The following is a 13,645-nucleotide window of genomic DNA, read 5'->3' as shown; positions in this document are numbered from 1 at the left end:
ATTAATGTTAAACCTATGGAGGCTATGTATATATCAAGAAGCAGTATAATTGAACATGAAAAGATCTGTAGAGCTAACCAGGTGATGCTGAGAAGCTGACACTCCCCAGTAAAGAGGTTTTTGGAGGGTTTTATCTTGGTCTATCTCTAAATCTGACTCTGGTGACTGAACGTCCATTAGTGCTTGAAGTGCTTCTTAAACATAGCTTTTGGTTTAGTTCAATCTGAAAGGAATGCAGTTTGTTTGCCCCAAAACTGCTCTGCAATGCAAATCCAAGTGCAATACTAGATATTATGGGAAGATTAACTTCAAAAGTTCCCAATGAACTAAAATGTTAATATTGAGGCAGCAAGAGGCCAAAGCCACAGGAACTGCTCTCATTCGAGAGCCAAAATGGAAGTTAAATGTTAGTGTAAAATCTCTCCTCTTAAGGTACAGAGACAGAAATTTGTTGTCTCTTAGACATGCTGCACTGCTACTGATGTTAGGAATTCCATTGTGCTCCTAGCACCTCACAAGTCCAGCAGATAATTCTATTACCTACCAGGTATCCTTTACAAGCCAAGAGAATTCTCAGTTCAGGACAGAAAAAAAAAATGCCAAATTAGGTCATATCTAAGCTTTACAGAAGCATCACTTGAAAATAAAATACCTCGTTCCACAAGTCTTCATTTTTCACTTGTGAACCAGACAGAATCAGTTAATGCACATATATAAGAGACTGTCAGCATAACTTAAAACTATAGTTATAAAATTCATAGTTCAAAACTTACAACATAGTCACAAAAAAGAATGAGTGCTCCTCTTCTCACTATCTCTCGATTGCACATGCCACGTTTAGATTCTGAATCCGATTCATCACTGTCTCCAGATATCTGAGGGCTAAGCAATTTAGTAGTAGAAAGACTGTGTCTCCTGCAAGAACCACATTATATTTTGTTATTATTTTATTACTATGGCTACTGAAACATTAACAATCAAATTGCTTGGAATATCCTATGAATGTCCTTACGTAATATTTTTCTAAAAGCTTCATTCATTCGTTACGCTGCTTTGAGGAGACACTTTGCTTTCCATAGCTTTTTACTTTCTAACAATTGTAATACCACTTTTTTGTTCTGTGGTATTATACAAGAAGCCTTGGACTGTCTGAAGAACTAAACAGGTTATTTTTTAAAAAAAAACCATGAGCTATTGTATCTCTGGTAGGATAACAGAACCCAAGACTTAATCTTCTTCTTGAGGCAAACCAGTGTTCTTGAGTGCTTAATCTCACATCAGATTGCAAGTGATGCCCAATCCAGAAAAAAATAGAGGTGATATTGGCAAATCAAAAGAAATAATTGTAGCAAATGGCAGACGTCACCTTAGCTAATTTAGTTGTCCTAATTTGTTCATAGACCTGGTAATTTTATGTTTCCTTAAATAAGAGTATTATTTTTTTCACATCATGAGGTTGAACTGAGGCAGGAATCTCACACATCTGAGCAAGTACTGATCCACTCATGTTGAGGAGCAAGATTAGTCTTCCCTAACATTCACTGCAGAAGCATCAGAAATGTCTCTCCAGTCAATTGTTAACCTTCCTCTACAGTTAACATATCGGGATACCCCCTGTGTGGGTGGGTATCTTACCTACCCCCCAACCCGGACAAAAGATCCGAGTTTTGGACAACTAATGTTAAGTGAGGTTAATGTGGTGCTTGATGCTAATGAAGCAGCATAGTGCTGATACTATGTTTTGATAGCATTTACTAAGAGAATCTGAGAACAGAGAACAGATACAACTACAGCTACAGCCATAGTTATACTGAGCAGACTGTATTTTCATAAGTGTATATCATTTGCACTGGCTGGTTATTTGCTAGAAGGTGAAATATGAAGTCTCCATAGGAACACGAAATACCGAATATTTTTTTATCATTACTTCCGTAATTTTAAATAAAGTTAGTACACAGATGAAGCTTTCTTGCCTTAAGAGTGGAGAGATTATCTGGCAGTTCTGAGGAATAACTGAGTGCAGGACATATTTCCTCAGTTTGAAAGACATACTGATATCATAAAGACAATATGTATACCCATAAAGTAAATGCAGAACTATCTATTTCAGAATCCAAATAGGTTCAACAGGCTGACAGGCTTAGCAGGAAAAAAAGCTAGATTCTTAAAATATAATTTTAGCAAATAGAACTGAGACTTGTTACTATTACTAGGGATCAAAACCAAATCTTACTTTGGGGTTTGATGCACTTCTGACCACCAGTTGTAGTTGGTATAATTGACAAGAAGCAGGATTTGACACCAGAGGAGAACTAAAGAAGGATGTGTGGGAATCATGGACTGAACAAGGTCACTCAAACTTTCAAGAGTATAGAAACTACCATCAGATCCATCTCCTGTAAAAAGTCTGGTGGCTGCAGCTGTGATTCTTCTAAATGTCCCTGAAAACAATAAAAGCATGTTAGAGTAACTATGCTCTAGTCTGAATTCTGAAGTCTTAAAATTATTCAGGTTACTTTGAGAATACAAATTCTGTTTCATAACCTATTACCATTCCTGGAAGATATATCCTAAGTGGTTTTAAAAATGTAAGGCAAGTCATGGAGTTTGCCCAAGAGCAGTGTGTAAACCAATAATGACCAGCTTGCAGACTCTAAGTAACACTTTAGATACACTAGAACTAACAAAACCTATCAACTTTTTCTGTCATGCATCAAAAAGTACATACGATACATGAAAACCTTTAACAAACTTAAAATTGTGAATTATCAACCAGAACTTTGGTTGGGATTTTTTTTTTGTTTGCTTTGTTTATAAAGTAAAACAGTGAAGTTCTAATTAAGAACCATGCTCTACTATTCTACATACTAAGAAACATTGCTTACAAGTATCCTACTTCAGATGATGGCTTCCCAAACACATTTAGTTAAAACTAAATTGATACCTTTCCATCCAAATTTTGATTACGCAAAGGTAAACTTTTTTACATGAAGAAAAGTCATCACACTGCATACTAAACACTCTGCACAAAAGGTGAATTTTGCTTTCTGACTTGCTGATTCTGTATTCATATACCAAAATGATGGGTGGGAAAACAAAGAAAACGGAAAAACTTAAAGTTGTCTAAAGGTAGAGGACTTTTTGAGTTTCTATAGGAAGATAAAATCAGGGAAAAAAGGATTTCTTCACAACCACTTAGAAACTAAAAGCTAACCAGAATAATACAGGAGATGTGTAGTGTTCCTTGCTTGCCTTGCCAGATATACAGAAAAATGAAGCTGTAAATTCCACAGCCATATGGACCAGTTTAAGCTGCCCCCAGGACCGATAAATACACCATGTAAATAGCAAAGAATGGGAAAAATAACTAAAACCTCAAGTTCCACTTATTAGCAAACCAGTGCTATTACCATACCAGCTTCCTGCATTTTGCAGTAATTGCACCATCTAGTGACTTTGAATTGTCATGAAAGCCACTGCATGCTAATCTTTTCACTTTGTCTATGCCTTTTATATCTACTAACTTCAAAATAGCTCACTGAAAATGTTCATTTCTAATCTGGTAGCTTCTTATAATTGAATACATGGGAGTCAGCAATGTTCACATTTTGAAAAAAATATAATGGATGAGAAGACAAGATGTCCAAGTAGAATAACAGTTAAAAATGACAGAACACCTTAGTCTACATTGCCAGTGACAAGTCACTATAAGCTGCACCTATAGTTAGGAGAATATAACTTAAAAGAGAAAAAAATTATAGAGGTTTTAAATGAAATAAAGAAAAGTATTACAAAATCAGGCACTTCAGCCTAAACCTGAAAGAAAATGCTACAACATGAAAATACAGCCTAGGTGTCTGAACAAATTTCCTTCTACTGTTATAAGGTAGCCACATTACAACTAGTACTTAGATCTGATTTGTAGTCTTACATTAAATTCATTTCTAGACATCATGCAATACACATATCCTGGTGCACTGCATGAGTATTTTAATATTTCATTTTAATTTTGCATGAAAATTTCTACATAGTTCACAGAATCATTTATGTTGGAAAAGAGTAGGGTCGATTTAGAGCTTAAGGATATGCTGTAGATAACTGTGCTAGGCGAACAGTTGGACTAGATGATCTCCAGGTTCCTTTCCAACCTAGATGATTCTGTGTGATTCTGTGTGAAAAGACCTTGAAGACCACCCAGTCCTACCACTAACCTAACACTGTCCATTCTCAACTACACCAGATCCCTCAGCAGTATGTTGACCCGACTCTGAAACCCCTCCAGGGATGGGGACTCCAACACCTCCCTGGGCAGCCCATTCCAATGCCCAACAACCCCTTCTGGAAAGAAATGCTTCCTAATATCCAGTCTAAACCTTCCCTGGCGCAGCTTGAGGCCATTCCCTCTTGTCCTATCGCTTGTTACTTGGTTAAAGAGACTCATCCCCAGCTCTCTGCACCCTCCTTTCAGGCAGCTGTAGAGGGCGATGGGGTCTCCCCTCAGCCTCCTCTTCTCCAGACTAAACACCCCCAGTTCCCTCAGCCGCTCCCCATATGACCTGTGCTCCAGACCCTGCACCAGTTCCGTTGCCCTTCTCTGGACACGCTCGAGTCATTCAATGTCCTTTTTGTAGTGAGGGGCCCAAAACTGAACACAGGAATCGAGCTGCGGCCTCACCAGTGCCGAGTACAGGGCTCAGATCCCTTCCCTGTCCCTGCTGGCCACGCTATTGCTGACACAAGCCAGGATGCCATTGGCCTTCTTGGCCACCTGGGCACACTGCTGGCTCATGCTCAGCTGGCTGTCAATTAACACCCCCAGGTCCTTCTCTGATTGGCAAAGACTCACAGTTCCTGGCAAGACTGACAGTGCATCCTAGAAGCCAACTGCTTCAGAAGAACTAGCTGAGCCTTCCCTTCCCAGTATCCCCAGCTTCCAACGTGGAAAAACCCACTTCCCGGATTTCAATCCCCAGCTTGATTTTCCCATTTCATTGGTCCTGGCTTGACACCATTTGATCACTTAGACCAGATCACCTTGACATAAGTAACTTGTTTCTAGAATTTCCCCATAACAGAAATTAACAGTACACGTAGTTATTACTGTAACAGGCACTTGAGAAAAACAGGACTATCACTCACTACATCCAAAGTCCTGAGCCCTAGATCAGGCTTAAAACAAAGATCAAGGAAGGCTCTGTTAACTATCACCATATTTTGTGCCTCTTCATGCACAGTCCTTTGCAGCAACAATCTAGGTTTGGAGAACTTCATAGTTTAAACCAAAGCTCCCTTCTGACAAGTCAAAAGACAAAGCATCATCCAACCACAGCTGCTCAAACTCTCACAACATAATTCAAATGGCTTCCCATTCACTTTTCTACCTGTTACAGTAGACTAGGAATAAAGCTACTGCATGTTAAATCAAAGCAATGCAGAAGCTTTGAGCTTTGATAGAGAACCAGCTGAAGACCCAGAACACTTCCATCAGTACTTTATTTCTTTTAGATCTACAATAGTTATGTTTGCAAGAAGCAGCTGGTAGCAATAACAGGAACAGAACTAAGTTGTTGTTTTTTTTTCTTAAGAAAGGACTTTTACAGCTGAACTCTGGAGAAAGAGCTTAAAAAGAAAAAAGATTAGAGGTTGTTAGGGTACAATAGAGCACAGAATCATGTTAAAGGTCTAACAACAGTATTCTCTGTGCACTTGTTTTGTTATTCACATCTGCTAAGTAGTGAAGTACTGTAACCCCCATTTTACAGAAAAGGCCATGGAATGCAGGGTTCCTTGTCCCTTATCTGTAAGGAAGTCTATGAAGAACCAGGGACGTGTGCCAAGAACTTTACATTGCAGCCAAATACTCTAATTCAAGGTTGGATTTCAGCTGCAGGCTGAAAAGTCAGAAGGCAAAAAGGACAGTCATAGTAAAGAAAGAATAAAAGAAAGGGAAGACAGAGCCACTTATTAGGAAAATAAGACTATGGAATCAGGCTAAGGACTAAGGAATTACCAAAGGGCCAGAGACTGAGTCTAGCAGAAGATACCTAAGGCAAAATTCCCAAACCTGAAGAAAGGAGCTCAAGACCAGCTAGCTAGAACAGTACTACTCTTCCTGATTTTCTGGCTTTGTTTTTTGGATGTTTGGGGTGTTTTGTGGGTTGTTTTTTTTGTTTGGGTTTTTTTAAATGTTTTTATTAATTATGACAAATATGAGGATCGTTATGAAAGGAACCTATCTTGTCATTAGTCTGAACCAGTGGTCTCTAACTCAGTATTTTAACCCTGGACATAGCTACCATCCTCCAAACTGAGAAAAACCATGAGAAATACAGCCACAAATTTGGAAAGCTTTGCATTTTTGAACTAGAAAATTTTAGACAGTTAGTAGTAGAGATGAAAAGTCACTACTTATATTGTGCTCCACACAGACAGAATAAATGTGAAAAACATGCCCTGCGTGCACAAGCACAAAGTTTGGGAGGTTCTTTATACTGAGTAGGATAGAATGTCTTCAGCACCTTCAGGTGCTAAAGGATCTCAGTAGTTCAATGCATTCAACAGTTGTCTGAGACCTGAAAAACCATCCTGGCACTGCATGCTACAGCACAAAGCAATGTTTACAGTATTACCTGATTTGAAGATATGTATTAAGCACATAAGCAGTGTGCCCAGCTCCTGGCAGTAGAAAGTATGTTGCTGCTCATTCATGTCCACTTTCAACTGTTTCGTAACAATATCTTCCAATAGAATGCCAACCAGTTGTAATAAAAACCTTGAAAAACCATGTATACAAATCAACAGAAAAACTATCAATGCAATATCTTTCAGAATACGATGAGGTTTGCCCATGGAACTCAGTAAGTTTGAAAAATAACATATGAAGTCTTTGTCCATTCATTCCTAAATAGAATACTATGTTAAATGCTACAGAACAGGTTGACCTAGTACAAATATGATGCTATAGGTATGAAGAAATGATCACAAGCACTTCAATAATTATATATTGGATCTGAGTTAGCTACTCATCAGCTGAAGTCGTGATAGGATGAATATACCAGCCCATCTCACTTACACAGCAAATATTCAAAATGCTATGGTGTCTTTATAGTGATTTGCAATGAACTAAGAAACACACCATGACAGTTATCACAGCTCAGCTGAGGAGTAACTCAGCAAGTGACAGTAATCCAGCTGTTTGCAGCTTCATCTATTCCCACTCTACCACACAGGTTCCATATCAAACCTCTGGCCAGAGAAAAAAAATAAAAGACCAAGGTAAACACCAAAAATGGCATTTGAGGAAAGCCATCCTTGCTCCTGGCCATAATGGTCCCTCAACTCACTTTTGTTGAACATAAGGTCATGTAAAGGGAGCCCAGAAGCCCTTTTTCCCCCCCTCTCACAGTGATCACAATGAGTTGATAGAAATAAAATGCTGCTTCTTATCAATCTGTGAGTAAAAGGTTCTTATTTTTTTAAACAAATTCCCACCACATTAAAACATAATGCCTTAATGACAAACTTTATGTCAACATAATACCATTGCCATCTCTCCATGCTTTTTTTGCCTGAAGTTTGTCACTCTCCGAGGACATCACCATGGGAAGTTAACTAGACCAAACCAGCTCTTCAAAAACAAGAAATAAAGAGCAGGACTAACTTAACACATTTAAATCCATCTGCTATGAAGATTCTAGTACAGCACCCAGGCTTCTACTAACAGGGAATGGCCCATCCTTCAGTCCCCACACAGAGAGGAAGGAAAGGGATAACCAGTTAAGTTTTTGAACCTGATTTTAGTAAGTCGAGTATTTACCTATTTTAACAAATCTATTAGGTCCTTCACTTGTCTAGACAAGAAGTATCAGAACAGTCCAACAGCCCTATTACAAACTGCTCATCTCTTCCCTTCTACTGTAGATCTCATTATTCCTTTCTCCACACACATTCCTCTCATATCAAATTAAAAGACTTAATTTCTATTAGATAAAAGTTTTGCACAATATATTTCTGATTTCTCAGAAATCTTAATCTTTCCCTTAAGTTATTCAAAAGACAACATACCTAGAAAACGTCTCTTCAGGCAGATACTTAGCCTGTTTAAGCTCAGCACGATCCTCTGGTGTGGATATGTTATTTTCTCCATGTCTCAGTCTGTTAATTGCTTGACATGAAATCAAATATGGTGAGAAGGAAAGCTCTTGTATACGGGATAAAACAATGTCTTCTGTTGACTGTGAGATCAGAACTCTAAGGATAGCTAAAATTCCAGAAATCCATAGCTGGACAGTGCTCACTGATGCCTAAACAGAAACACAAAAAAAAATGCAGAAGATTGAATACTTCTGAAGTTAAACAACACAACATAGGAATATATATTAAAAAATTAACATTTTCATTAACTGTTGTACAAAATCAGACACTTTTGAGAATGGAGCAAGCAGGAAATAACTTCTATGTTCAGGTCTTCCCAAAATGCTATTCTTATGGTAACTGTCAAGCTTAGATTCATTCTGTTAAACAATCTCTCAACTATAAAACTGGTACTAATATTTAAAAAAAATGCCATTTACCTATTAAACTGCATTCTAGAATTTACTATAACACTATGTTTCTTTGCATTCCTGATCCTCAAAATACAAAATGAATATAAGTAATCCATAAGAAGGATGTTCCTATATAAAGTGCTCCCAGCTGATAAATATTATTAGTTCCAGCCAATTCTTCCCTAAAATCTGCTACAGGTATTTTAACACCACATTGCAAATTAAGAAGGAGAAACACATGCTCTTTTGTTTTGCACGAAAAACACCAGATTCTCTCTTCTCTGGAAACAATTGCTTACCATTGTTTTAGGAGTAACAAACATACTCCTTAAAAGCATGTCCACAGGGCGGAGGGATGAAGGAGCCAAAATTTCAAACAAAGTGTTTAATACTCCCAGAGCATCATGAGAGTCTATATGCATCTGTAAAAGAAAAAAACAAACCTATTTTGTCACTAAGCACTAAAGGTACAGCACAAAATGTTTCAAACATTTCTGTGACAACCTGCATGTAGTAAAACTGTCTTTACCAGTACACAGTTCAAAGCAACCAAAAGCTATGAAAGGTAAACTGAAGTTTCATTGCAGGCCTTCCTATACAGCAGTTTTGAGATAAAAATCTATCACAGAAAATCCAATATACATACTACATATATTTTAGTAGGAGAAATATGCCATATTCAGAATGAGACCAAAAGACCAACGTCATAAAATTCAACAACTTTTCTCCTCCCTGCACATCCTACCAGGTATATTTACAGAGCAATGCTAGTCGTGAACAAACTTAAGCAGAAAACATCCTAATCATCAGAAAAGTGAACATCTACAATGGTATTACACTGCAGCAACAGAGGTAGGACACCTTCCTTGATCAATTTTTTAGATAAATTATGAAACAATCAACTGCAAAAAGCAAAGGACCGTATTTGAAATCTAGATGACCCTGTCTCACCTAAATAATTTGATAGTTGAGCATGTGCACAGATTCATACAAAACAAAGGCAATTTCTATTTGCCACCACTTTAGCTTTGCCCCAAAACTGTTGTCTGAACCACAGTAACCATCCCCCGAACCATGAGATCTTCTCATGGGAGTGGAGATCTGCCATCATGGAGTGAAGAACATTCAATTTCACTAGTTTTACTTTTAATCCTTGAAGTAAGTGTTCCTAATTCCAGGAAAGCTGTATCAAAGACAAGTCCTCTGTTGGTTAGGGAGCAGCACTGGGGCAGGGAGGGTAATCTCTGTCCTAGAAGGAGTCTTCTTCCCAGATACAAAGGGCCTATTCTCCATCCCCTGCGTGCAGTCCAGTGAAAGACACATGCACACACTGGAAGGAATCCAGTAGAAAGTCATACAGATGGTTACAGGCTTGGAGCATCTGTTGTACAAGAGGCAGCTGAGATTGTTCAGCCTGGAGAAGGCCCAAGGGGGAACCTTTATCAGTGTGTACAAGTATCTGACCAGGGGAAGTGAGGGAAGGAGATGACACAAGCACAGAAAAAATAGCCAGAATCTTTTCAGTGGTATCCAGAATGAAAGACAATAAGCACAAGCTGAAGTACAGGATATTCCATTTAAATACAATTTTTATTTATTTGTTTTCCACCTGTGAGGATGCTCAGGCACTGGAAGAGGTTGACCAGAGAGGCTATGGAGACTCCATCCTTGGAGACTGTCAAAACTGGACTGGACATGGTCCTAAGTAACCTGCTCCAGTAGACCCTGCTTTGAGGGGAAGACAGTATCTAGAGGTCCATTTCAGCCTCAACTATTCCATGACTCTGATTTATTACAGCAGTTTCAGACTATGTCTCTTCATTCTCCTCACTAAAAAAAATGCAACTAGACACACTGCAGTTACAAAAAAATAATTCTGACATTATACAAATATGGGAGAATCTTCACACCATTTAATAAGTGCTCTGATATAATCATGTATGTAAGAGAAGCAGAATGAGCACCATCTGGAAACAGGTCTCAAACATACTGCACATACGTCACACATTTCAATATGACTGTCAGCACTTCAAAGACTTAGCTCACCCTACAGTATTTGTTTTTCCAGATATGACGACACTTTTAAGAAAATCTGTCTTTACATAAAAAAAATCAAAACCCCACAACACTCAAAGCCATTTTGGTACATACATTCTAACAATTATTTTAGATGACTATAGATTAAAGCAATTGTTTAACAACCTGTTGTTTTGCAAGCATTGGGAGAATAATATCAGCTATTTGCCGGGACAATCTTTTCCATTTGTCTTCGTTTTCCTTATGACACTGTTGCAATACTAAGATGAACATTTCTAGCACCTGAAGAAAAATACAAAAGAATGCAAGTAAACACCCACACTAGCAGGAAACATTCAAGTAATACCGTAGTGGGAAAAATATTTACTGTTCATTCACCTGCTATAAAGTAAAAGAAAACCCACATGAGAATCATACAATATTTTTAGAACTCCATTTTCAGGTTAAAAGCTTGTTCTTAATTATGACTTTTTAAAAAAAAAAATAAATTTTCCAGTTACTTTTATAAAATAGGTGGAAAAAAGCTCTCTCAGTACTTTTAAAATGACATTTGTCAAAAGACTACTCAAACAACTGAAAAAGGGATAATAAATCTAAATGCTGTATCGCATACTCAACAAAAAGGGGAAAAAGGAAAATGTATACTCTTTCTTTACTCTAGCTCAAATAAAGTTTAAATTTGGTCAAGGAAACAGAATAGACATTTTTATGGAGCTCATTCACCTGAAATATGTCACTTCCATATAAAGGTGTATAGGTTAGCATATAATGGAGCACACCAACAGGAAGGATCACTCTAATAGCTGAATGGTTATTGGTTTGAGGGTTATAGAGACCATACTTTCAAGGACAGACAGACCAGACACAGGAAGCAGGAATGTTAATATATGGACTGGAAAGTGGAACAAAATAATCTCGTTCACAAAACTGGTTAGACAGACCACTTGTAAAAGAAATTCAAGTAGTTCAAATTCAGAAACGTAGACAAAAAAAGAGAAGAGATGACCAGATGACTTTCTTCCTAAAAAGCTTTCTCGTGGGAGAAACAGGAGCCATTTTGGGCTGAATTACATGAGTTCTGGAGCTCCATGGATGGTGGCTACAGTTGTTACAGAAAAAAGTTAGATGTTGAAGCTCTTGGAGCCTCTGAGATTACAGGGATACCACTGCAGATCATCCATTCCAGCCACAGCCAGGGAACAACAGAACTGACCAGGGATTAGTTTATATGTACTGCACCAGCAGAACAGGACAGAATAAGAACTACAAATAGGATAGCGTAGGAAAAGCAGTGCATGGGAGGTCTTTAATAGGTTAAGTGTGTCAGAAGGGGATCTGCTAGCAATTGCAGTACCTTATATAACACAAAGTTATTCACTATTTCACATCATGTGTCTACAGAGTGTCATTTCATATAGTTGTATTAGTCATTTTATGATTATAAAACTACAAATTCAAAAGAAAATGTGGATACACAAAATTACCCTAATCTGAACATGCAGTTCTAGCAAATTATTTTGACAAGATGTACTGCCTTTTCTTCCAACTATTCTCAGAAAATACATTGCTTATATTAGCATACACTAGAACTGCATTTTCATACGATGAAAGGAAAGAAAAGCACATTGTTTGTTAAGCACCTGAATAAGCAATAAGATCCCATGTTAATTATGTCACTTCTCTCAAAATTACTTTTATGTTTTTCTTTTAAACAGAGTATATTGAAGAAAGTAATTCTTATACTCCTACAAGTCAGAAACATGTTTTCCAAACCCATGAGGTCTGGACAAAGTAGAAAGTGCTAACAACCATCTAACTACTAGTTTCATTACCTTATTCAAATAATTCGTATTTTTAAATGTTATTGAAGATATTGCTATTGTACAGCAACACCTAAATCATGTCTATGCAGAATGTTTCCTACTTATTCCTGTCCTCTCTTCCACTTTTACCCGCATTCTTTTAAATTTCTTGAATCCCAATTTATTACAACTCTTATGCTAACCTTCCATTTATTCAATCTGCAACACAACCAAGATCGTGATCCTAACTGGAGATTTTCAGGGCTTTGTTACCTAGGCTTGACAATAAAATCCCTCCAATGTGTTATTTGACCTGAAGTACTGATTTGTAGTGAAGAACCTTCCCCTACTCCCAAAAATCTTTGCATACTCTGTCAGGAAAAATCACAGCTATTCAAGTTTTGTAAAGAAAATCATTAATACTGCCTGAAGCATTTTTAGAAGCCAAAGCAGTGTTACCCTTTTATAGACCGTAAACAGGGACACATTGTCCTCCTCTCTTACCTGATGGTACTGAATAAGTCTCAGTAGCATTGACACTACCACCTCCTTTTGTGTTTCCAACTCTTTTCCAGCATCAGCTTTATTTGTTCCTCTTAACACAAAGAGATCATGAACAATGGGTTGCAGAGCTGGTATTGCTGAAATGAGATTTGTTTGTTTTAACATGAGACAAGCCACTCTTGAACAGTGTTTTCTTGTTCCAACAGTTCAGCTACTAAAAATAAACTGTGCTTTAGTTTTATTAAAGGTTTTACCCATTCCTAAAAAGACCACCAAAACAGATCCCAAACTTATCATGCATAATGATGTCTATGTTTTTACTTCTAGTAGAAAATTTATACTATGGACACATTTGCCCATTCTCATAGAGCTAAACGAGATATTTTTTAGAAAGTATTTCACAGAATAATCACTGGCAAGTATGAGAGAGATGCTTCTACTTAAAGGCTTAAAGGGAAAGGGAAGAGGACTATAAATCAAAATCAAAGCCTTTAAAGTACTGCTATGTTGTGAACTTATTACCTAATAAAGTTTCAAATAAAAGCTTTGTTGCTGTTATGTACAGTGCAAAATATGGGGTAGCAGTGTTAGTAGGGTATAACAAACTTCCTGAAGGAATTAAGCGAGACTCATATATTAAAAATTTAAAAGCTAGTGAATTCTGGAGCATTCACTATGATTACAGTTTTCTATAGTTTAGTATTCAATACCAGTTTTATTGCTAAACTACTACTATTAGTTCTGGTGCCTTCCCCC

At 37.4% G+C, this 13,645-nt stretch overlaps 1 protein-coding gene across 2 annotated transcripts in view; it reads right to left on the bottom strand.

Moving 5' to 3' along the window:
• Positions 1–13,645, bottom strand: part of HTT (huntingtin) — an 87,308-nt gene that overhangs the window by 30,213 nt on the left and 43,450 nt on the right. For both annotated transcript variants that reach the window (XM_026846638.1, XM_026846639.1), the window contains 7 exons: positions 12,890–13,026; positions 10,749–10,865; positions 8,846–8,968; positions 8,065–8,303; positions 6,630–6,772; positions 2,234–2,441; positions 774–915 (listed from right to left, as the gene is read on the bottom strand). In XM_026846638.1, the coding sequence (XP_026702439.1) occupies positions 774–915; positions 2,234–2,441; positions 6,630–6,772; positions 8,065–8,303; positions 8,846–8,968; positions 10,749–10,865; positions 12,890–13,026 (1,109 nt within the window). The remainder of the gene's footprint in view (positions 1–773; positions 916–2,233; positions 2,442–6,629; positions 6,773–8,064; positions 8,304–8,845; positions 8,969–10,748; positions 10,866–12,889; positions 13,027–13,645) is intronic.

Source organism: Athene cunicularia (genome assembly GCF_003259725.1).
Source record: "Athene cunicularia isolate RWA chromosome 4 unlocalized genomic scaffold, athCun1 chr4_part1, whole genome shotgun sequence".
Classification (NCBI taxonomy): Eukaryota; Metazoa; Chordata; class Aves; order Strigiformes; family Strigidae; genus Athene; species Athene cunicularia.
Note: the sequence above shows the minus strand (reverse complement) of the source record. Positions and strands in the feature narration are given on the sequence as shown.